This window comes from Notechis scutatus, chromosome 3 (assembly GCF_049901735.1).
Source record: "Notechis scutatus isolate UNSWTSFEM ecotype Mainland chromosome 3, rNotScu1.2, whole genome shotgun sequence".
NCBI classification, from domain to species: domain Eukaryota; kingdom Metazoa; phylum Chordata; class Lepidosauria; order Squamata; family Elapidae; genus Notechis; species Notechis scutatus.
This window is the reverse complement of record NC_142011.1, coordinates 66,011,777-66,036,362: the sequence shown is the minus strand read 5'-3', so window position 1 is coordinate 66,036,362 and position 24,586 is coordinate 66,011,777. Positions and strand designations below refer to the sequence as shown.

General features: G+C 37.5%; 1 protein-coding gene across 5 annotated transcripts in view; it reads left to right on the top strand.

The window, feature by feature from the left end:
• The window catches only part of FYB2 (FYN binding protein 2), a 40,060-nt gene that overhangs the window by 1,298 nt on the left and 14,176 nt on the right, over positions 1-24,586 (top strand). For all 5 annotated transcript variants that reach the window (XM_087960330.1, XM_026665940.2, XM_087960329.1 and 2 more), the window contains exons 2-9: positions 3,832-4,552; positions 7,119-7,256; positions 9,394-9,427; positions 14,939-15,033; positions 15,758-15,789; positions 17,952-18,069; positions 18,670-18,802; positions 18,905-18,945. In XM_087960330.1, the coding sequence (XP_087816456.1) occupies positions 3,865-4,552; positions 7,119-7,256; positions 9,394-9,427; positions 14,939-15,033; positions 15,758-15,789; positions 17,952-18,069; positions 18,670-18,802; positions 18,905-18,945 (1,279 nt within the window). In that variant the 5' untranslated portion in view covers positions 3,832-3,864. The remainder of the gene's footprint in view (positions 1-3,831; positions 4,553-7,118; positions 7,257-9,393; positions 9,428-14,938; positions 15,034-15,757; positions 15,790-17,951; positions 18,070-18,669; positions 18,803-18,904; positions 18,946-24,586) is intronic.

The window sequence follows — 24,586 nt, the reverse complement described above, 5'->3', positions numbered from 1 at the left end:
ACATGTGCCTCCTAAGATCAGAGTATTTACTACCCAGAAATAAATGACTCTCCCAACATGTTCCCCTTTTGATTTACAATTTTATTATTATTTAGTGTATGGCAAATACATGGACTTGTAGTAGTTCAAATGTTAATGTCTCAATTTACAAAATTAATTCTAGATTTTTAAACTGCAATTACATACCCTTACAAACTTTGGTGCGTGATGGGTATTGTTCTGTTCTTGTACTCTTGATCATTACTCTCCCCCAAAATCACTTAGAAAATTCCTTGGAGAAAAAGATCTGATTTTCTGCACTGAAGAGCTGCTACGGAGAAGATAGGAACAATCTATTCTCCAAAGCACCTAAGGGCAGGACAAGAAATAACAGTTGGAAACTTACCAAAGAAAGACCCAACTAAGGAGAAATTTTCTGACAGTGAGAACAAATAATCAGCAAAACAAAAAAGCTTTTATTCCAGAGGTTGTAGGTGCTCCATTCACTGGAGGTTTTTAAGAAGAGATTGGATTGTCATTTGTCCAGAATGGTTTAGGGCAATGATGGCTAACATTAAGTGCCCAAAATGTGCATGCCCTGGGCCCCCACACATGCAAGGGTGACCCCTGCACCCCTGTGCATGCACAGGCAATCCTGTGCATGTATCCTGCTCATGTGCACATGGACCCTGTGTATGCGCCCCATGCATGCATGCACAACTACTGCATGCCCCGCCCCCATGCATGCATGGCAGGGACCCGAAGTGCAGCTGGCCGGCGGGAGGTGCACATGCATGTGCGACAGAGCTGAGCTGGGGCGATGGCTCATGTGCCCAGAGAGAGGGCTCTGCGTGCCACCTCTGGCATACATGCCATAGGTTCACCATCATGGGTATAGGGCCTCTTGCTTGAGCAAGGAGTTGGGCTAGAAGACCTTCCAACGTGGTTACTATTACATCATAATTCCCAGTCATCCTACCCTAATGTTCATAGACTTATTGTAAGCTTAATTAAAAGTTGGAGAGAAAAATAGTTTGTATTGCTTGGATTTTAATAATAAAAAATTGCTTTTTATTGCTTTTTTAGGCAATAAAAAACTTCTAGTCTTGTTAGAGAGTAAACAACTTCAACTATTGAATTTATTGTCACTGTAGAACAGAAGTGTCAAACTCACGTAGTCCCGGCGGTGTCACGTGATGTATCAGGACTTTTTTCCTCTCTGCTAAATTGGGCGTGGGCATGGCCAGCCCATGACGCATCCGGCCCGTGGGCTGGGAATTCAACAGCCCTGTTGTAGAACATAAGTAAAACATGTATCTCTAGATTTCAGTATTATATTTGTACCAACACATAGTACTGTTACATGTTGTATGGTTGTACTGATGCGTAATGTGGCTTATCTGATATGACACAACTATAGTGCCTTGTAAAATACAGTTTATAGCTTCGTGTTAGTCATAAACATTGTTCATCTATTGGACTGAGATATCTTAGAAAATTCTAGGTGCATTATATTCCAGAGGAATTCCTGGTTTGTTGAGTGAAGTGTTACATTACCATTGAACTTGAGAAAATTTATTTCAGAGGTGTTTGCATATGGAAAAGATTTCTAATTAGTAATAGAGATCCTCTCTCTCTCTTTTTCCTCCATGGTGAATTGCTCTCTTTTTCTCTCTTAGTTAGAAAGGTAATAAGTGAAGTATTCTTAGGCTTTATTAAACTTGATTTGGAGTAGGAAAGAAGGGAACCCCCCCCCCCTCCCGAATCTTGCATTAGGATACCCTGCCTGTAAAAATTAAGGTTTAACAAGATGCCATAACAAGTGGTTAAGGTACCAGGCTAAAAAGCAGGAGATCATGAGATCAAATCCCATCATAGTCCTGAAAGCCAGTTGGGCAGCTTTGGGCTGGACCCCCTCTCTCAGCCCAGCACACCTCACGGCATTGTAGTTGTGGGAAAAATAGGAGTTGGATGTTGTGTTGGATGTTTGCTACTTTGAGTTATTTGTAGAATAACGAAGGTGGGAAACCAATCAGATTTCTTAAAAAGGATTAGAGTAGGTTGTAAGGAAAAAAGGATTGGTAAATTCTCCCAGTTTCTGAGGGGAGTATAGTGAATGATCTGTTGTGTGTGTATTGTGCCACCGCAGAATCCCTGGTTTTGTCAGAGCTACATTCAAATTCCAGCATGCTGTGCTGTGCTGTGCTTCATGGATGAGCCGTGGCACCTGTGGTGCTCTTTAGAAGCAGAGGCATCCAGCTATGTTGTTTCAGCTGTGTTTTAACTCATAATACCATAATTCTTCTCAGGAATACAATCCTTCTGGGATGCCTTGTTGCGGTGTTGTGACCTGGCAAAGGCTTCTGTTTTCATTGGGCCATCTCTGAGTACCAACTAAGAGAAATTCAGAAATAGAGGAGCACCTGGTTTTCAGTAAAGAACCGTAAACAGTGCTGAGTGCTTGGGCTGTTTTTGTTCTTTGAAAAGCATGCAGATATTGTGCCCATGCTGCAGACACAATGCTGTTTATTTAATCTTTGCTGCCATTGGTTATAGCCATAACTCTGCGTGGTGTTTTAGATGAAGATCAGTGGGTTTCATTTGTCTTTCTTGTATGGCAGTGTTAATTGCAGATAGATTCCAGTTTCAACTAGAGCCTTTGGCATGGCTGGTTGCGTCGTGCAGCTGGCTGCTCTAGTACAATCAGAACAACTGAAGTATCCCTTGGATGCTTTACATCACACTGTTTAATGTGGAAACACTGGCGTTGACTATGAGAGGTTATTCAGAGGAGACCATTTGGTATTTAATAAGTTGGATGCAATTATATAAAATTCAATAACATCCCAGGACAAAGCTCAATTGTGTTGCTTTCTCATTAAGGCCACCAGCAGGCCTCTTTTTCAGCATAATGGAACTTCTGTCTAGGGTTGTCTGTTTCCCCAGATTTTCTAATCTCTGATCTATTTTAGGATAAAACCAGTTAACACATGTTCCTCAAACTAAGCGAGTCCATTCAGTTCGTCAGGTGGTTCAAGCTAGTACCACCCTCTTCCTCTTTGTGGCAGCCTCCAAATTTGCAAAGTGTGTAATTCCCAGAATTTGTTGTCCATAATTCCCAGAATTTGTTGTCTGTTCTGGGGAAGGTGGTTCTAACATATCTGGAGGACCTTTTTAAAACAGGAAGAAATAAATAGTTACAGTGAGGCTCTGAGTCATTATTTGTTGATTTCTGGGTTGATTTCTGGGGAGAAAAGTTATTATTGCAAAAAGTGCTTTGTTATTTTAAGTGGTTTCCCCCCTTCCATCTCATTTTCACTCCCACCAAACAACATTAAATTTTGTATAGTTTCCAGCCTATTAATGGAAAGAATTAGAGAGAAAAGCAAGAACAGTTGTCATTAAGATAGATTTGATTTAGAGTCCTCCATGGGCAGATTATCAGGAACTTTCCAGATTAAGTTTTGGACTCGAACTCACATTAACTCTAGTGAGAATGGCTAATGGAAAGTAGGAAATACAGACCAGGAGTTCTGAAGGTTACCAGATTAACTACTTCTGAAGTAATCCAGTGAAAAATCTCTTCTTACTAATAGTAGGTAATTGGACATAATTTCCTCACTACAAGGATTTTAGTCTTCCCTTGTTGTGCTTCTATTCAGCTTTTGTTATTTATATTAGTATTAGCTCCAATATGCTAATGATTAAACTATTACTGTTATACAATGGATATTCAGAGGAGGCCTGGAAAGATTTTAATTTAGTTCCAGCCTGAGTGACAGAGTTACATTTTCACCAGGCAGTAATTCACTGGGACTTCTGCAACTGACAATTACCTTTTCTCTTTTTTAGGAAAAGCCCAGAGACTTTGGCAGTCTCCGAGCAATGTTTCAAAATGATTCCAATTTTTCCAATATGCTCCTGGAGTCTGCAAAGAAGCCTACTACCAAATTCAGTCCACGGCAAAATACCGGTGGCTCGTCTGTGTCTCGTCCCACGCCAAAACCCTTGAACCAAAGGCAGGTTCCAGATCCTGAACAGCAAACCAAGCAATTCAGTTACACGTCACAGAAACTGGAACTCAGGCAAGTCAAGCCTATGATATTCCTAAAGGTCAAGCTCAAAGATAGGAAGGACCCCAACCTCTCTGGGGCCATTTGCAAGCCACCTTCATTGGGGGAAGAATTACAGAAACCACATCCAAGACCTCAAGGGTCTGAAGGAGCAAACAGTTCTTTTCGCAACACACTGCACATTTGGGAAAGTGCCTCAGCACAAGGTGACTGGAAATGTGGTGCAACACCACCACAGCATACAATCAGGACAACTTCTCTTTCCCACCCAAAAGTTGTTAATGTTGCGATTTCGACAGAGGACAAAGCAAAAATAGCTGGACTTAAGCAAGGGGTGGCCCTTGATGTGTGTAAGCCTTCATCCCCCGTACACAATGAATTTGTTCCTACAACTTCACCTCCAGTTCCTCCAAGAAGTCATTCAAGCTTAAATAAAGTGGTTGCTGGTTTTTCTCCAAGCAGTTCGAACAATTTGAACAGTCTAAGCAAGGTCTCAAATGGTAAATATTATGGTTTTTTTTTTCTGATATTAAGCCAGTTATATTTGCTTCAAGTAAGTCTAAGAGCAATTATAGGCAAAAAGTGATTAGTTTACAGCTGCTTCCTAGCCTTTAGAAGTATCATATATCCATTGGTGATAACTGTTTTTTTTCTTTTGAGGTTGTAAGCTAGGGTTAGTACAGATAGTTTGCCTTTTGTGTTCTTTAAGTCATCTTGTCTCACTATTTACAAATGTGGAAGAGTCCAATACAAATAGGTTCTGTTGAGTTTATTTCTATTATGAAGCTATAAAATATATATTCACTCTTAACAATATTGGGTGGTAGTAGAGGGTTGTGGTAGATAAAGGTCCATATCACGCTAGCCATCATAGAAGGTACTCCCCTTCTTTATTAGAATGACAATTCTTAAACTAACATAAGCTGAACTTCTCTTTGGGGACATTTGAGAGCCAAAATATCATAAAGCTTTTCCCAACATACCATCAAATCAACTTGATACATAGGCTCTGACAACAGGACAGCGAATGCAACAGCGAACTTCATGCCTTGTTTTACAGACTATAGCTTAATACTGGTAGGACATGGATAAAGATTAAGTTTTCTGACTGTGTTATTTCTCTATTGTTTGATTAAAGCCTTGAAGTGATGGCACCCAACCAGTTACTAATCAGCGTATGTTCTTCATAAATATTAAGCAATGTGCTTGCTCTAATAGTAACCAAAAAGAAAAGAAAAATGTGGTGGCTCCCCAGACAAACATTCAGAACATGCTGTTGTGGCTGCTGAAATGATTTTTTTGCAAACTCAGGAGGAGAAACCTACCATTGGGAAACTCTGGCTTTGACAAATCTTCACAAAATCCAAGACCAAAGCCAACACAGAAGAAGATTAATATTTAATTGATTTTATTTTTCCCCCGGATAAAGTTGCCTCCCAAGAGGAACTTAACATTAAGCGGCAAATTTTGCCAACTTACGGTTATGAAGGTGATTCATACAAAAGATTTTGAATGTAGCTTCCAGGATTTTCTCCCAACTGACCTTTCTAGGTGGCTTTTCAGTGATGAGTCACAGGCTTTCCCTCCCCCACCCCCCATTTTTTATGAGTCTAGCATACAGTGTGGCTGTCATAAAATAACATAAACAAGTTCTGCAAGATCATACCCATCCCATCTTATTAGCTGCTTATTTTCCACTCCGTGTGCAGGAGAGATGCATCATCATGTCGTCTTATTCATTTTCCTCAGCAAAAGAACATTGAAAAACTGAGTTGATTTTATAAAGTGGCACACAGGTTCTTAAAATCAGTAACTCCATAGTTATCATGGCTTTTGGTTGTTGATGGCCTTTTCCAACACAACATTGTCCAATATCATTTGGTTGTGTGAAGAAGTAATGCTCTTTCTATCCTATAGTTTCATTGAATGTCTTTAGGTTTTATATTTATGACAACATCCACAGAAAAAAATAGAAATTATTTTATGTAGGAAATGTATTTGGCTGTCCCATTTAAGCAAATAATAGGTGGGAAGTAATGATTTTATTAATCAAATTTATATAATCTCACACAGTTTCACTGGATAGATGGATGGCCATATAAGTTTCATAAATTAAAAGAAACTTCAACTATTTTGTCCATGTTGTTTCTGTGCTGCCATGCCTTTTCTCTCCCTTTTTTAATCAGAAAAGTCCTAAATTTGGGAAAGTTGCTCTAGGCTTTGAATAATGTGGGCTGAACCCTTCTCTTTTTTCAATTCCACAATATACAATATGCAAGACTGCAATTTTTTTGCAGTCCCCAGGGCCATTACTTTTATTTGTTTACCACATTCATATTCCACGTTTTCTCAGAGAAGTGACATAGCCTAGGAAGCAGCTCATTAATTTTATGCCTTAACAATTTAATATAGGTTGAACTGAGGAGGAACGACTGGTCCAAAGTAATCTAGGAATCTCTCTCTCTGTCAATGAGTCTTTCCATTAAGTCCAGTGTATTTAAAATTACTTGCTTTGCTGCAGATTAAACAGCAGTATGATTTTCTGTCAGGTTGGGTGTTGTTGTTTTTTTTTTTGCAGAAAAGTACAAGAATAAAAAAGAATGAGTCCAGTCCTTTAAGGCGGATATACTTTAGCTACCCTTCCCCCGAAACACAAGTCCTCTGTCCCACTTTGCTTCAATGATATTTTTGCTCATTCATTGCAGGGTTCATCCATCAATTATTATTTTTTTAAAAAAGGAGAAGTATGGTTCCTGTAATCAAAAAATTGCCCATTCATGCTGTAACATTTGGATGAATGGTTCTCCCTTTCCTTCCAAAATACTAGGAACCAGAGTTTGGAGGAGATTAAATGATACCTTGTTGGTTACTGTGGTACAGATGCTGCCAGTTCTGTAGCTGAAAGGCCAGTGCAGGCATACATTGGCATGGACCTTTCCTACATAACTTTTAAGAATAGGAAAGAAAGATGCTAGAACCAGAAGAAAACAATTTGTTGTTTCATGAATATACATTTTCCACTCCTCTTTCCTCAAATCTTAAGATCGTTTCATTCCTTTGGTACAGAAAGATGTCCTGATGATGAAGATACCAAGCTTCCAAAAATCAAGCTCCTCCCTTCTATCAAAGAGCTTGGTCCTCCTCCAAAGAAGCCACCAAGACCTCCCAAGGTAGATCTTGCTGCCTTCCAACAGAATTGTCCAGGTAGGGTACTTTCTTGGTGGCATTGCAAAGAAATGGTTAGTAGGTGCCCAGAACTGCAGTCATTTGTAATAGAGTGAGGTACTTATTTCTACATATCCTGATAGCAGTTGAACAATAAAAGAATTTGTTCATTTAAATTTGGGATTATTTTGCTTTTGTACCACAATTCAGTAAGTGATGTTTGCTGCTATTCTAAGGCTTTCCCCGTTTCTCAGGTTCTTCAATCTGAAGTGACCTGCATCACTGTGGCTCTCCACACTAATTGACATCAAGTTTCAATGAGTGACAAATATCACCTTTAACTCCTTTGATTCCATATTTTATTTATTTTTAATTAAATGTACAGGTGAAACTCAAAAAATTAGAATATCGTGCAAAAGTTCATTTATTTCAGTAATGCAACTTAAAAGGTGAAACTGATATATGAGAAAGACTCATTATATGCAAAGCAAGATAGTTCAAGCCGTGATTTGTCATAATTGTGATTATGGCTTACAGCTCATGAAAACCCCAAATCCACAATCTCAGAAAATTAGAATATTACATGCAATCAATACAACAAGGATTATACATAGAACAATATCAGACCTCTGAAAAGTATAAGCATGCATATGTACTCAGTACTTGGTTTGGGCCCCTTTTGCAGCAATTACTGCCTCAATGCGACGTGGCATGGAAGCTATCAGCCTATGGCACTCCTGAGGTGTTATGGAAGACCAGGATGCTTCAATAGCGGCCTTCAGCTCTTCTGCATTGTTCAGTCTCATGTCTCTCATCTTTCCCTTGGCAATGCCCCATAGATTCTCTATGGGATTCAGGTCAGGCAAGTTTGCTGGCCAATCAAGCACAGTAATCCCACAGTCATTGAACCAGGTTTTGGTGCTTTTGGCAGTGTGGGCAGGTCCTAAGTCCTACTGGAAAATGAAGTCAGCATCCCCATAAAGCTCATCTGCGGAAGAAAGCATGAAGTGCTCCAAAATTTCCTGATAGACGGCTGTGTTGACCCTGGACTTAATGAAGCACAGTGGACCAGCAGATGACATGGCTCCCCAAATCAACACAGACGGTGGAAACTTCATACTGGACTTCAATCATCTTGCAGTGTGTGCCTCTTCATTCTTCCTCCAGACTCTGGGTCCTTGGTTTCCAAATGAGATGCAAAAGTTGCTCTCATCAGAAAAGAGGGCTTTGGACCACTGAGCAACAGACCAGGTCTGTTTTTCTTTAGCCCAGGTAAGATGCTTCTGATGTTGTTTGTTGTTCAGGAGCAGCTTGACAAGAGGAATACAACATTTGAACATCCAGGATCCGTCTGTGTGTGGTGGTTCTTGATGCACTGACTCCAGCCTTAGTCCACTCCTTGTGAAAGTCCCCAACATTTTTAAATGGCCTTTTCCTGACAATATTCTCCAGGCTGTGGTCATCTCTGCTGCTTTTTCTTCCACACTTTTCCCTTCCACATAACTTTCTATTAATGTGCTTTGATACAGCACTTTGGGAACATCCAACTTCTTTTGCAATTACCTTTTGAGGCTTTCCCTCCTTATGGAGGGTGTCAATGATGGTTTTCTGCATAACTGTCAGATCAGCAGTCTTTTCCATGATTGTGCTTCCTACTGAACCAGACTGAGAGACCATTTAAAGGCCCAGGAACCCTTTGCAGGTGTTATGGCTTAATTAGCTGATTAGAGTGGAACACTTTGAGCCTAGAATATTGAACCTTTTCACAATATTCTAATTTTCTGAGATTGTGGATTTGGGGTTTTCATGAGCTGTAAGCCATAATCATCACAATTATGACAAATCACGGCTTGAACTATCTTGCTTTGCTTGTAATGAGTCTAGCTCATATATTAGGTTCACCTTTTAAGCTACAGTTTCACCTGTATATGCTATCCATTTTATGGTTAAGCAACTCTGCTATATAATGAAACTTCTATTTGGATATTTTTCTCATAGTCTTCTCTAATATTAACCCAATAATTAATCTAAAGTTTGAGATAAGTTTATGGAAATCCAGAAATCTCTGGAACTCCTACTGAGAATGGATCTATTCAAGCACTACACTGGTGAATTTAACTTCTCTGTTATATTGTATGGTTCCAGTAATAGTTTCCTTTAAATGTTTTTCCCCCAGATAATCCAGATGATGCATACTTGACTCCTGAAATGTAAGTGAATATACAGTATATCTTTAGTGCCTAGGAATTCGTTTCAGATTTCCTTTATGTGTATATCCTGCCTGTGGTATCAGGTTTCTGTAAATAGCAGTGCTAAATTGCCTTTTGTAAAGTGTTTTGTGGGTACATATGTTCTATCTTACAAATGAAATTCAGAAACTGCCTTTGTATATATGTGTCCTATCCTCAGTTTTGTATTTATGTATGCAACAGCTAGTAGGTTCGGCAGAGGAGAAAGAAGTTAAAGTGAACAGAGGAAAATTGTAAACATCTAATAAAATTCCTTCATTACTGGCTTTCTTGAGTGAACATGATTACAGCAGTGTTCTTTGCATTAAAAATAAAACAGAACAGGAATAAATTTATGGGTGCTATATCTCTGCTTTATAAACCATACTGTAATTGAAAAGATTTGCTTCAGGAAATATTCCTAGTGTTTTTACCTTTTATTACCTTTTGCCAAAATCATTAATGCAAAGCATTGTTATGAACTACTATCTCTCATTTCCCTGCTCACTGCTGAGATCCTCACAACTGGAGCCAATCCATCAGTCACAATTAGCTTTCTTGACTTGCATCATAATTTTTAGCAGCAGACTTCAATGCAATGATGTGGAATATATTCGTAGATTTGCCTGGGAAGTAGCAAATCTGTATCGAAGTCTAATCTATTATATATTATATTATATTATATTATATTATATTATATTATATTATATTATATTATATTATATTATATTATATTATATTATATTATATTATATTATATTATATTATATATTATATATTATATTATATATTATATTATATAATATTATATTATATTATATTATATTATATTATATTATATTATATTATATTATATTATTATATTATATTATATTATATTATATTATATTATATTATATTATATTATATTATATTATATTATATTATATTATATTATATTATATTATATTATTATATTATATTATATTATATTATATTATATTATATTATATTATATTATATTATATTATATTACTATATATATTATGTAATAGGCTAGGCTCGAGCTTCCTCCCTTCCTGCTTGGGAGAAAAGCAAAACTGCATTGGCTACATTGTCTTGGAAGAAAAGCTGAATGGAAGTGTGTTACACAAACCATCTCTAATCGGGCTTAAATCAGGGATACAAATATTTTTATAGACAACATTGAAAATGGTAATGCAAACATTTGGCTAAGTATTTCCTTGTTGCGTGTTTTTTTTCCTAAATATTACAACATCACTACTTCTATTTGGACTTAATCCCTTTGTACCAACCTGTCTGTGAACATGAAGTACACATGTTCTGGGGATCTGAAATAATGTGCATTTTTTTTTTTCTTTTCTCTCCAACAAGAGAAATTGCTTCCCACACTCCCTTCTTCGTTGTCTCTGACTTGAGATTTTTGAAGTTCTATAAACAGAAGATTGCAAATATTTGCATTTGCTCGATCCAAAAATGGTTACGTTATAGGTATCCGTGAATTTCAACAGCATGTGGATTTTGATTACAGTGGTTTGCATGTCTTGAAAGAATGTGGGTTAAGATGTCTGGTAGGTTCTGTTTAGACAGCAACATGACTTGGGTTTCTGTCCCTTCTGTATCTGATACTGTGGTAAGCAGACAAAGGTCAGGTGTCAGGATTCCGGCAGTTACCCCAATTAAATCATGAGTCTCGAGCCAAATTTCCAAAACCTCAAAATGATTTATTGGGCGTTAAGATGTCCAGCACTGCCTGCGTGTAGCCAACTCTGAGACACATAATTCATTGTCACCCTTGACCCTGGTTTTCCCCCACCCCCTGGGTATATCACAATTCATATTCTCCAATGAGACACATCTATAGCCAAGAGCCATCAATCATGTTCTCCAGTTAGAATTTTGCACGGCAGAAACTTCAGTCGCCTAGTTACTATCTTTGAAAACTATGGAATGCACTTTTGATTTCCAAGCTGTCGCAATGCTCCCCTCTCCCTTTCTGTTGGCAACTCTAAAAAGACCATAGAACTATTTTATGAGTTGACATTAGGACCAATTAAGATTGATCTCATAAGTGTAGCAAGATGCTTATTCTAAGCTGATGAGTAGAGTTGAGAAGGATGATTTAACTGCATGAAGCTATTGTTTGTGTAAGGCTGAGCAGCAACTATCCCAATGATGGTTGGATGAGCGAGAGTCACTTTCAAGACAACATTTAGCAGTTAATTGGTTTTTCTAGATGTACAAATGACATCTTTTGAGTTTGTGTTTGTTTAGGTAGCCCTCTTAATTTATATTTCAGCTTTATAATTATAATAAATACATTTTGAAGCAGATTGTTGAATATTGGATGGCTGATTACTACTTTTTGTGGTATTTGATTGTACATCTGGTGTCCTGTGGCTTCCAGTCCACTTCCAGTGATCTTGGGTACATTATAATGTTTAATAAAAGTAAGGATTATTTGGCCATGCTCATAAACTGCAGGTAGTCCTCAATTTAGGACCACAGCTTTGAATTGTGTACAAATTCAAAAGTACAAAATTTCTATTCCTAAGCAAGACAGCTGCTAAGTTTTGCTCCATTTTCTGACCTTTCTTGCCACCGTTGTTAAGCGAATCCCTGCAATTCTTAAGATGGTAACACGGTTGTTAAGTGAATTTGCTTTCCCCATTGGCTGCATGTCAGGAAGTTGCAAAGGTGATCACTTGGCCCTGGGACACTGCAACCATCATGTGATCATCCGGGAAGCAGCACACACGTAATACATTCCCAAACGTAAATAAATTTCCTTTAATGCCTCCAACTTGGCCCCACTATTCAATTGTTTGCAGTTGGAGATTAAACTCTTTCCAAAATAGTCTCCAAAAGAAAGAATTACAGTCCAAATTCAAAGAACAGATAACGGAGAAATACAAAACCAAAACAAACCTCACTGAAGGAATTTTCATGACAGACCAGGATAATTAAATACAAACTTCAAGTAGATAACAAGGCACAGTCCTTTTGAAGAACACCAACCAAGATAAACCTCAGCCAGAAATAAAACACGCTTTGCTTCTAGCAATGCTGTGTTTTAAACGCCCCTCCTATATACTATTCCCCCCAGCTGCAGCCAATGAGGAGTATCATGGCCGCTTCCTCTCCTGTAAGCCACATTGTTGCCTTCTCCGTAGCCACACTTCCACTCCCTGTTGGCTGTTCCTCCTCTCCCTCAGAGTAAGTCTCCAACAGGGGCATGACATATCATAAATATGAACTACTGTTGTTGCGAAGCAGCCCAATTTTGATCACGTGATTGTGAGGATGCTTCAATGATCATAAGTGTGAAAACAGTCATAAGTCACTTCATGGTCATTAAATTAGTGGTTGTAAGTGGAGGAATACCTGTAGCTGGTCCACATGCTTCAGCTCTTTTAAAGTCTAGCTTTTGACATTCATGAAGAGATCAACATTACAGGTAGTCCTCATCTTATGATCACAGTTGAGCCCAAAATGTCCACGGCTAAGCAAGACAATTGAATTTTGCCCCATTTGTGCCCTTTCTTGCCACAATTGTTAAGTGGACCGCTGCAGTTAAATTAGTAACACGATTGTTAAAGTGAATCTGGCTTCCCCATTGACTTTGCTTGTCAAAAGGTCGCAGAACGTGATCACATGACCTGAGGACACTGCAACCATCATAAAATATATACATACCAGTTGCCAAGTGTCTGAATTTTGATCACATGACTTTGGAGAGGTTAAAAGGATTGTAATGTAAAAAAAAACAACCCAGTCATAAGTCACTTTTTTCAATGCTATTGTAACTTTGGTCACTAAATGAATGGTTGTAAGTTGAGAACTATATGTTCTTGTGTAAAATGCCATTCAGGTTTTTCACACCCTAGGCTGAGTATTAGATTTTTTTTTTTTTTGTCTATTTGGGGGGGAGGAGTGAGTGTATTTGCCTTTAAGTCACTATTGATTCCTGGTGACTGCTTGGATTAACCCTCTGGGTTTTTGTGGTTGTTGTTGTTTTTGCAAGATTTCAAATTGGTTTGTCTTTGCCTCCATCTTAGGGCTGAAAGACAATGACTGGGCCAAAGACAATCCAACTAGATTCATGCCTAAGGCAGGGCTAGAACTTAAGGTCTCCTGGTTTCTGGCCTAGTACCTTAGCCTCTATACCAGGGATGTCAAACTCAAGGCCTGTGGGCCAGATCCAACCCATAAGGTGCTAAGGGGCCACCCTGAAACAGTGAAGGACTGGTCCATGGTGCTTCTGCCAACGAAAAAGGAGCTCAGAGCGCTCAGGCCACCACAGGTGCCCCTGACTCAAGTGACATTGAGCTGGCCATGCCCACACTGGCCATGCCTACCCAGCCCCCCAAGGTCAAACACAACCCTGATGTGGCCCTCAATAAAACTGAGTTTGACACCCCTGCCCTATACCAAACTGCCTCTATAGTTGCTGGATATTAAGTAGGCATGATGTTGAGTGTTAGGTGATTTATAGAATATAGCACATTTATTTATTTGTTCAAGTTGTTTAAAACATTTTATTAAATTCTATATGACCTGTTCCTGATTGGTTAGCATGTGTGGACCACATAATTGTTGTTTAGGATCTGAAGAACTCAACTAGTTGGGGTTGGCATTCTCAGTTGTGAATTCCATGTTTCTCCTGAACTGATCCCCAAAGTATCTATCTAATTATTAATTAATTGTTATCCCCCTGTGTCCAGGTGCTTCATATTTTGCATCTATTTTTTGCAACTCATTGTAAAAAATCGTTTATCATTTCAATTTGTATAATCAGATGAGTTTGATTCAAATCAGTGATTCAATTTGTATTTCCGAAGCGAATGGTCAAATCAAGTTAATTTAAATATCTGAATAAGACTGTTGAATTGAGTTATTCCTATCATTTTGGTTATAGGAAGAAAGCTTTGTTTCCATACACAGAAGACCATTGATGCTTGGTTTCTTTTGGAAAGATTTGATTTGACAGTTTAATTCCAAATTATCTGATTTGGAAAGTTGATTTTACATTTGATCAAATTAGCTTTCAACTGAATTTCTGAAGTGATTTTACACATGGCCCTAATAAGCACTATCCTCTCTCAAAAGTATAGACAACTTTCATTATTGCAAAAAAATACTTGAAAATGTAGAATATTATTTTCCGTGTTCTTTTTTGGGGATTCTCAATGTTGCAGAACTTCTAGAGAATTGATCCAACAACATTAGAGGTCCCGTTGTGTTGCTATATTACTTTTATGAGTATGTTTCCGTACAACATTGAAAAGTAGTACATCGTATAAACCACTCCCAAGATTTCTTGGCTAGTAGAACCATCTGTAAACTTCGATTGATGAAGAGAAACAGGACTGATTCCAACCAATGTACTGTATAACTCTGGGATCAAGGAATCAAAAATATCCAAATACTTTCATTGTTTTCTAAGTTCTTTTTCAGAAAAGGATAATGATATGGCCCTTCCTTTATTTTCAGTACTGAACTGGAAGATTTGAACACCTATGAAGAAACCATATACTACCAGGAACAGCAAGAGAACTGTCCTAATTTTGTTCAACGGCCTATACATTGTGAGTTTTAACTGTTGTTTCATTTATGCAGACTATATGGGCGTACACTGTTCATTAGATGTGCAGCTACTCCCAAGGCTCATTAGCTTGCAACATGAGGGAATTTGGTGATTAGCACTGTGGCAGAAGTATGAGAATTTAAGTAGCTCACCGGAAGCACTTTTTCATCAAAACAAGATGGCGGTGCCCAGCGCTTCCGGTGAGCTTTTCCGGGTAGAAAGCCATTTCTACCTGGAAAAGCTCACCGAGAGCTGGCCCGCCATCTTGTTTTGATGAAAACTGCTTCCGGTGAGCTTTCTATCCGGAAAAGCTCACCGGAAGCACTTTTTCATCAAAACAAGATGGCGGCGCCTAGCAAGCCAGCAGCCCGGTAGGACTTGTTCCACGGACCGTTCCACGGACCGGTGGTCCGCGGACCGGTGGGGACCCCTGCTTTAAACTCATTTTTAAAAACTCTTTTATCATTTTTAAGATTTGGATTAGAATAAAATTCAGATTACTTCTAATTGTGTTAGTAGGGTATGGAATCTCGCCGTTTTAGTCTTCAAAAAATATTAGTTTGGGTTCATTTTGTTTAACTGGTAATGTAAAGGAGCCTAGATGGAAAATTTAGGTTATATAGCAATCTATCTATAACTGCTTATTGTAGTTAGCAGTTTTATAAAATTAGTTGAAATAAACTACAAAGAAGAATGTACTAATTTCTACAAAACCTTGATTCTAGCTTTCAAGTCTTTGAAAAAGGAAGATACTAAGGTACGTGCTTTCAATTTCTAGTTTGATGAAATAATTGGAGTGAGAGAAGAAAAAGAGAACAACAGATCAGCACACCAAAACTTGGCTTGCTATAGAAGTATCTATCTATCCCTCTAGTTCAGGGGTGGGCAATTAATGACCCCTTTTTATGACTCAGGAATTCTGGGAGTTGGAGTTCACAGCTCATAAAGGGGCCATTAATTGCTCACCTTTAAGCTTCCTTTAACTTATTGTTTATTGTGTGTTTATAGCTAGCACCTACATAGGAGAGAATTAATATTAAAATAGAAATGCATCAAATTTAAGCATTCTCGAATTGGTTATTTTTTTAATCTCAGGACAAATTACTGTTTGTGATGCTAAAAATTTATGTCACATTGAGAATAATACACCCAAGGTAATATTTTACAAATTATAGCTAATTACTGATTCTTTTTCCACATAACAATTTCATTATTTAAATTGGATGAACCTAATCCCAAAGTCAAGCAATTGTGATGATAATTTAATGTTATTGGCTTCATTCATCCATTGTGTTGTAAGTTACAATTATATAACCAAAATTATATAATATAAACACAATCTAAATATGTTCAATTTAATTTGTTGATAGAACTGAAAGTGTGTTGAACAAACAAGACAATTCTCAACCAATTTTCCTAGTAAACCAATTATTTTCTTCAAATGTTCTATATGAGTATAACATAAACTGAAGCATCTGGCAAGCACCCAAACATTAAAATGAGTTGTTTTTCATGCAGGTTATTTCTCCCATAACTTTTGTGTCAGCCTACTTTTCTTTGTGCTTCAAAGGTTGTTTTGGAAGGTTAATTAATGTTTGAAATGACAACCCATTTGGTGTTATGGATTAAAGTCAGGAAGGAAAATTTCCTTGTGTATGTTTCTCTGCATGCTTTGGAAACTTTGAGTACTGTCTTTTGGATTCTAGCCACATTTCACTAGAATGACATGGAAAATAGATGCAGACCAAGATATTCCTTAAAACAATGTCCAGGTCAACAAAACTATTATTTTGTGACCAATCTGTGAAAACTAAAGTACTCTTTGTTTTGCTACAAATAGGTTGAAGAAATATTAAGTCAGGAATATTTATGTACCAGTATCCTATGTGCTGGGATTTTTTTTTTAAGTTTTTAATACAAGGATTAAATTATGCAGCTATATAGTAACTCTGACCGTGTGTGTTCACACAAAAATGAACATGATATTTGAAGAAGGAACAGTTCGATATTCTGAATGGCAAACAGCTTCTAGTGGAGAATTGCTTACGGATTTCATTGGTCTTCTGTTATTAGTCTCAGTCTCTTGAAATTGCTAGTCCAATTATCTATAGTGTTGGGTATCCTCAAAGTATGATCTTCAGAATGTCAAATATATGTTGCTAATTTTTCTGACTTAGTATTTTTCTGACTTAGTAAATGGGCAATTCTTAATGTTGATTTTCTGATTGGATTATATGTGCACAAACTATCTTGTAAAAAGTTATGTATCTTTTTTGAAAACCTTGCAGGCTGCTGCCCATTCTACTCACAGATGTTACAGGAGATTTTTTTAATTGAGAAAATAGAACAATTGCTAATATTGCATTTGTAAAATGGTTGGTGGGGATTTCTTTCCCCACTAGAATTTTCTGCTAACCTAATATAATATTGTCTTCTCCTGGTTTTGGCTTGGGAAAGAAGCATTTCCCGTTTACTTAAAAGTTCTGTAGAATTTACTGGTAAGAATTGAACTTGGAGAATGTTTTCTTATGATGAAACATGTAGAAAGATGAAAGATGGAGACAAATTAAACAGATTTGGGCCTGGATGATGCCTGATCAGAAATAATTCAGTACTTTATTTAATCTACTTTGATTTGTATGGTAGAAGAGCAGAGGTGTTATTCAGTAGGTTCTGACCAGTTCTGGAGAACCAGTAGCAGAAATTTTGAGTAGTTCGGAGAACCGGCAAATACCACCTCTGACTGGAGATTTTGCAGTATCCTTCCCCTGCCACATCCACCAAGCCACGCCCACAGAATCGGTAGTCAAAAAAATTGAATCCCACCACTGTAGAAGAGGTGCTTTATGCTATATCATGAATTTAGCAAGGAATGTTGTGAAAGGGCTCTAACCCAAGCAGTGTAATGTGTGCTAACAGATTTGCAGTCCCAAAACTATATTCATGAAAGCCCAAATCGGAGGGAATGAGAAGAGCATGCCTCAAGAGGAAACAAATCAGTGTTTCTCTGGAGAAGGATTGGCAAAGGATGGAGATTGTGAGTAAATGCATGTTGATATTACTGCTGCTTTACTCTTGAGTTAAGTGACACGTACTCCTTTATACCTCCGCATACTTAACATCTCTTGACAAGATGGCTTTGTATCTCTTGACTTCTTGCCAAGGATTGAAGAATTAATGTTTGTACATCTAGGTTGAGAGATGAGGGACAATCGCAAGAACTTGTGTATAGTAATGGTAATTTGTTTCATATGTTTGTGGAATATGCTTTTGTCTTTAGGAAAAACTTGATACTGTATTATTTTATAGCAGTGTTTCTCAACCTAAATAACTTGAAGACGTGTGGACTTCAATTCTCAGAATTCCCAAGCCAGCCTGTTTTGTAACAACTGGGTTCTGTGACTGTAAGTGCAATTTTAAAGTCCATGGACAATGCAGAGGGACACTCATGGCAAAAAAATGTTGACTGCTTCTTCCTTAATGGTATATTTTGGAGAAACATGCATTGAAAAGCCGATGCAGTTTTCATAGCTTTCTCTTCTTGGATCTTCAGAATGTGTGTTGCGGTTTCAGCATTTAGGCAGGTTTACTCTTTCGTATATGTTCAGGAGAGCTTGAAACAAGAATTCTGCTCCAGTTTCAGATGATTATGTATGCCTGGAATCTTTAAGAACCGATGAAAGGAAGTGGAACCCAGATCTAAGAATTGCTACATTGGAGCAAGCTGCAGAGCAAGTGTATGATGATGTGGAAGGAATAGAGAGAGACCTGTAAGTGTTTTATAGACGTTTAGAAAGTACATGTAAGTTTTTTGAAACTCTTAATATTTCAAATGTATTTTTACACTACTTTGTTTAAATGTTGTGTTGCAGACAATCCTCCGATGCCCACAGATCATTTGTTTTACATTCCAGTAAGTATAAAAATAACACTTCTTATAGAACAAAGTGAGGTTGAATATTTAACTATTGAAAGAACTTATGCAAAGGTAGGTTTAACTCTTGAAAAACCTTCCAGATTCCTAGTGAATTCTTTGCACTACCCAAACCATTGGAAAGAGTTGGAGTGTCTCCAGACAGAAGGGAAAAAAATGGCTTTATTTGTTTATTTTTCATGGTTGAGATTCTTTTAGGAAAGAAATATTAAAAGCTTTTAAGTAGTATATTGGGCCACACTCACAAAGGTAAATGGGGCCAGGACAGTAATTTAATTTATATATGTTAGAATTCAGCTAATATGGTCAGACCTCACATGTTTAATAATGCCACCCTTTTGTCACATGAAAAAGGATAATACATGGCAAATTTTGGAAGAGTTTGGAGTTTAATATTCAAGGGGTAGAACTTTAGATTTAGGGCTCCCTCCAGTTGGCCATAAACCTGCAAACATTTATTTCAATGTTTCATATCTAGCAGCATATGCAGTTCTGAGTGTAACTTATGTTTTATCTAAACTTTCTGTTTGTTTGGGATACTTTTTCATTTTACTTTTATATTTTTTAACCAGAATCTTAGTGTTTGGTAAGCTTGGTTTTCTCTTAGGTGAAGGGTCACTAAATTGATAACAAAACATTTACAAGAAGAAAACCAAGTTCACCGGTGATTGAAATTGCAATATTTGAGCTACACGCTTCTCAATTATAAAAAAGTTTGTAAAGTAAAAATGTAAATATAAAAATTAATGTTTTATTTTTTACTTTACATTTTATAATGCCAGCATAAATGTAAAGGAAATCAAATAACATTCACTAACAAAGCCTTATTTTTCAGATATACTGATTATATAATTCATATTGAGGATTTCTCTTTGACTTGTGAACATGTTCAAGCTGTAGATTTGCCAATGGGCATCTGATGAATTTTCGAAAAGTAGAAGGACCACAGTACTTCTATGCTTTTATATTTAATATACATGTTCTTATTTTTCAATTGTTATCCAGTGGTCTTCTGGGAAGTCACATTCTGATTGTGTTCCACTGAGTGGGATCCCATGTTTGTCTGTTCTTTTTCATAGCCCAGCAAACTATTCTAGGAATCACGTTTTCCTCTCTCTCTCTCTCTCTCTCTCTCTCTCTCTCTCTCTGTGTGTGTGTGTGTGTATGTGTGTGTGTGTGTGTGTGTGTGTGTGTGTGTGTGTGTGTGTGTGTGGCATTCAGCTTTGTTCGGGTATTTTCCCACGTCATTATAGTTGTGCTTTTAAAGTTGTAGCAATGTTTCGGCAGAATCTCATCTGCCATCATCAAGCTTCTGTATTGTGTTCGTCTGTGAGTCAGACTTTTACAGTTGTTTTACAGTCGTCAGACGGACACAATACAGAAGCCTGATGATGGCAGATGAGCTGCTGACGTGCTACAACTAAAAGCACACTACTATGGCGTGGGAAAATACCACTAACAAAGCTGAGCATACATGTAATCTCATCGCGAAAACTTAAGAAAATATATATATATATATATATATATATATATATATATATATATATATATATATATATATATATATATATGTTTTCTTAAGTTTTCACGAATCTACATGTATGGTGTTCGGCTTGTTCGGGTATTTTCCCACGTCATTGTAGTTCTTTTAAAGTTGTAGCAACGTTTCAGCAGAATCTCATCTGCCATCATCAGGCTTCTGTATTGTGTCCGTCTGTGAGTCAGACTTTTACAGTGGTTTCAGATTTGAATTTGGGGCAGCCTATTGCTGTGCCAGAATGGTTTTTCTTCATCCTGATTGGTTGGGAGTCTTGGTCTGTGTTTATTGGTCTCGGAGTTTGCTGTGTTCTGCTTGATTGGTGTCTCTAATATCTTCTGTCTGTTTTTGGCTCTTTTTGTATCTTGATTGGCTGGCAGCATTGTGTTGCTTTAATGGAGGTCTTTAGTGCAGCTTGGCTTGGGTAAATGGGCGGCTATCATTAGTTAGGAAGCTGGGTTTCATCTGGGTGCCTGGTTGGGATGTGTTTGAGCTGGAGGTATCAGGGGGATCTGTTTGTGCCCAGGTGTTTGCCTGGCTTGTGGTGTGGAGATTTTTTGTTTGTGAGTGCAGGCTTCCAAATGATTGACAGCCTGGTGGAATCATCTCTTCTATTCATGCTTTCTGGTCTTTTTCAATCTCTATGGCTTCTCTGATGATTCTGTGATTAGGGTTTTCTATAGTGGCCAGGGTTTTGGTGCCATTGAAGTTGATGCTATGACCTGTGGCTTCCATGTGTTGGACTAGTGAGGAAGTGTGTTCCAGCTTTTTGACTGCATTTTTGTGTTCATCCAGGCGGGTGCTTATTCTTCTATTGGTCTGTCAATGTATGTGGCCGGGCATGATGCACAGGGGACTTATATATGCCTTGGTTTTCCAGGTCAATTTTATCTTTGGGGTTGCTAAGGATGGCTGCTATTTTCTGTCTGTTTTGAAGGCAGTCCTGATGTGATGTCTGTGTAGTACCTTACTAATTTTGTCTGTAGTACCTCTTATGTAGGGCAGGACAGCTGTTCCATAGGTCTGTTCATCTTCTGGGTCTCTATTATGTTTCAGTGTGTTTTTGTGGATCAAGCTGGTGATTTTGCTTTTGTGGAAGCCGTTGGCTGTCAGTACTTTAGTCAGGGTGCATAGTTCAGTCTTAATGTGTGTCTTGTCTGCCAGGCGTTTGGTTCTGGTAATTAGTGTTTTAGCCACGGAGTTTATCTGTGCTGGGTGGTGGTGGGATTGGGCGTTGAGGTAGCGGTTGGTGTGGGTTTTCTTCTGGTATATGGTGTGTCCTAGTGTGCCATCTGTTTTTTTGTAGATTAGTACATCTAGGAATGGTAGTTGTTTGTTTGTTTCTGTTTCCATGGTGAACTTGATTTTGGGGTGTGCGCTGTTTAGGTGTGTTAGGAAATTGTTTAGGTTTTCTTGTCCATGGGGCCAAATCACGAATGTGTCATCGATGTATCTTAACCATAGTTTGGGTTTGAGGATGGCATTGGCCAGGGCTCTGGATTCGAATTCTTCCATGAACAGGTTTGCAATGACAGGTGACAGTGGTGATCCCATGGGAGCTCCTTCTATTTGTTTGTATCTTTGTCCTTTGTATATGAAATATGTGTTGGTTAAGCAGTGTTCTGTTAGTTCCATGAGGTGTTTAGCTGGTTGGTATTTAGCTGGTTGGTGGTTTCACTATTCACTCAAGTCCCAATAAAAGAGACCCTTGAAATCATCAAAAATAAATACCAACCAGCTAAACACCTCATGGAACTAACAGAACACTGCTTAACCAACACATATTTCATATACAAAGGACAAAGATACAAACAAATAGAAGGAGCTCCCATGGGATCACCACTGTCACCTGTCATTGCAAACCTGTTCATGGAAGAATTCGAATCCAGAGCCCTGGCCAATGCCATCCTCAAACCCAAACTATGGTTAAGATACATCGATGACACATTCGTGATTTGGCCCCATGGACAAGAAAACCTAAACAATTTCCTAACACACCTAAACAGCGCACACCCCAAAATCAAGTTCACCATGGAAACAGAAACAAACAAACAACTACCATTCCTAGATGTACTAATCTACAAAAAAACAGATGGCACACTAGGACACACCATATACCAGAAGAAAACCCACACCAACCGCTACCTCAACGCCCAATCCCAGCCCACCACCCAGCACAGATAAACTCCGTGGCTAAAACACTAATTACCAGAACCAAACGCCTGGCAGACAAGACACACATTAGACTGAACTATGCACCCTTACAAAAGAGCCAAAAACAGACAGAAGATATTAGAGACACCAATCAAGCAGAACACAGCAAACTCCGAGACCAATAAACACAGACCAAGACTCCCAACCAATCAGGATGAAGAAAAACCATTCTGGCACAGCAATAGGCTGCCCCAAATTCAAATCTGAAACCACTGTAAAAGTCTGACTCACAGACGGACACAATACAGAAGCCTGATGATGGCAGATGAGATTCTGCTGAAACGTTGCTACAACTTTAAAAGAACTACAATGACGTGGGAAAATACCCGAACCAAGCCGAACACCATACATATATATATATATATATATATATATATATATATATATATATATATATATATATATATATATATATATATATATATATATATATATATATATATATAATTTATATTTATATTTATATTTATATTTATATTTATATTTATATTTATATTTATATTTATTTATATAATTTATCTGCAGTTGTTAGTCCTCAAAGCCTGAATAATATACTCTGTAATTTCTCAGTCTGAACTTTCCACTTTGCTCCTTAAACTAGCTTTGCTCTTCTCAGTGATGGAGAGATGATTAGTTGCTTCCTCCAGTTTTTCCCTTAGTATATTATTCATTTCTTTCTCCCTTGCATCAAAGGGAAGATATATGGGTATCTTCCAACTCATTCTCATTTTGTTAGGTTAGGCTGATTGATAGCACCTGGCTCAAGATGTCTTGGTAAACCATTTGGCTAAGCAGGTCATGCTTTTTACTGACAATCTTCTTTCAAGACACTTCATTTAAAATATCTGGAGGCTGATGTTGTTCTGTTAAATTAAAAAAAAATCACCCTTAGTGATACATTGACTTTCAAATGATAGTCTTCATTCCACGTGGTATAAGTGAAGTTATGGTCACTGAATTTTTAATGTTGATTTATGTGAACTTTCTCATCAGGAACAGTCATGGTTTTGAATGCATCTCTCATTTAATTTATCGTACTTATTGGTTGGTTGGTATAATAGTATTGGTAACTGGCCCCAATCCGAAAACTCTAGGTAGCATATGACAAAATGGGCGTGTATGTATAAATCATATCTCCAAACTAATTCCTTGCTCAGTCTTGAAATTTATTTGATGGTTGTAGTTGACTTACCAAATCAGAATATTTGAGTACTATTTGAGTACTGAGAATATTTGATTGCTGTAAAGGTAAAAATAAGACCACATTTGGGCTAAGCTGAGCCCCTTGGAAGAAAGGCAGAATATGAATGCAACAGAAAATAAAACTAAGAAGTTAATTTATGAAATAATTGGATGGTTAGAGAGATTAATAATTATTCAGAGTTAAAATTTAGTGTGATTTCTCTACCTCATCCTTTCCTACAGGATTGGCTCAATTTGAGACAGTTATAGGGTGCAATAAAAGCTACAAAAGTGTAGAATTTTAAAATATATTCTTTTAATGTATTTTTGAATAGAAAACATGTGCTTCTTTTCTTTTATACTCCAGTTCATAATACTCCATATTTTAAAATCTCTTGAAATTTGAAATTTGTTTAATTCAGGCACTACTTCTTGGATATTCCAAAAAGAGTTTAGCTAGGTTATTAATGATAGAAAAAGTTAATACTTTTGCTATATTTCCAAATGGTGTCTTTTCTAACTGTACTTAATGTCCAAGTATAGTTAGAAAAGACACCATTTGGAAATATAGCAAAAGTGTTAATTTTTAACTGGACATTAACATTTGAATCACTATAAGTCCCATGTATTTGCCATATGCTAAATAAATAAATCTAACTATACTTTAAAATTACCAGCAACGGGTGG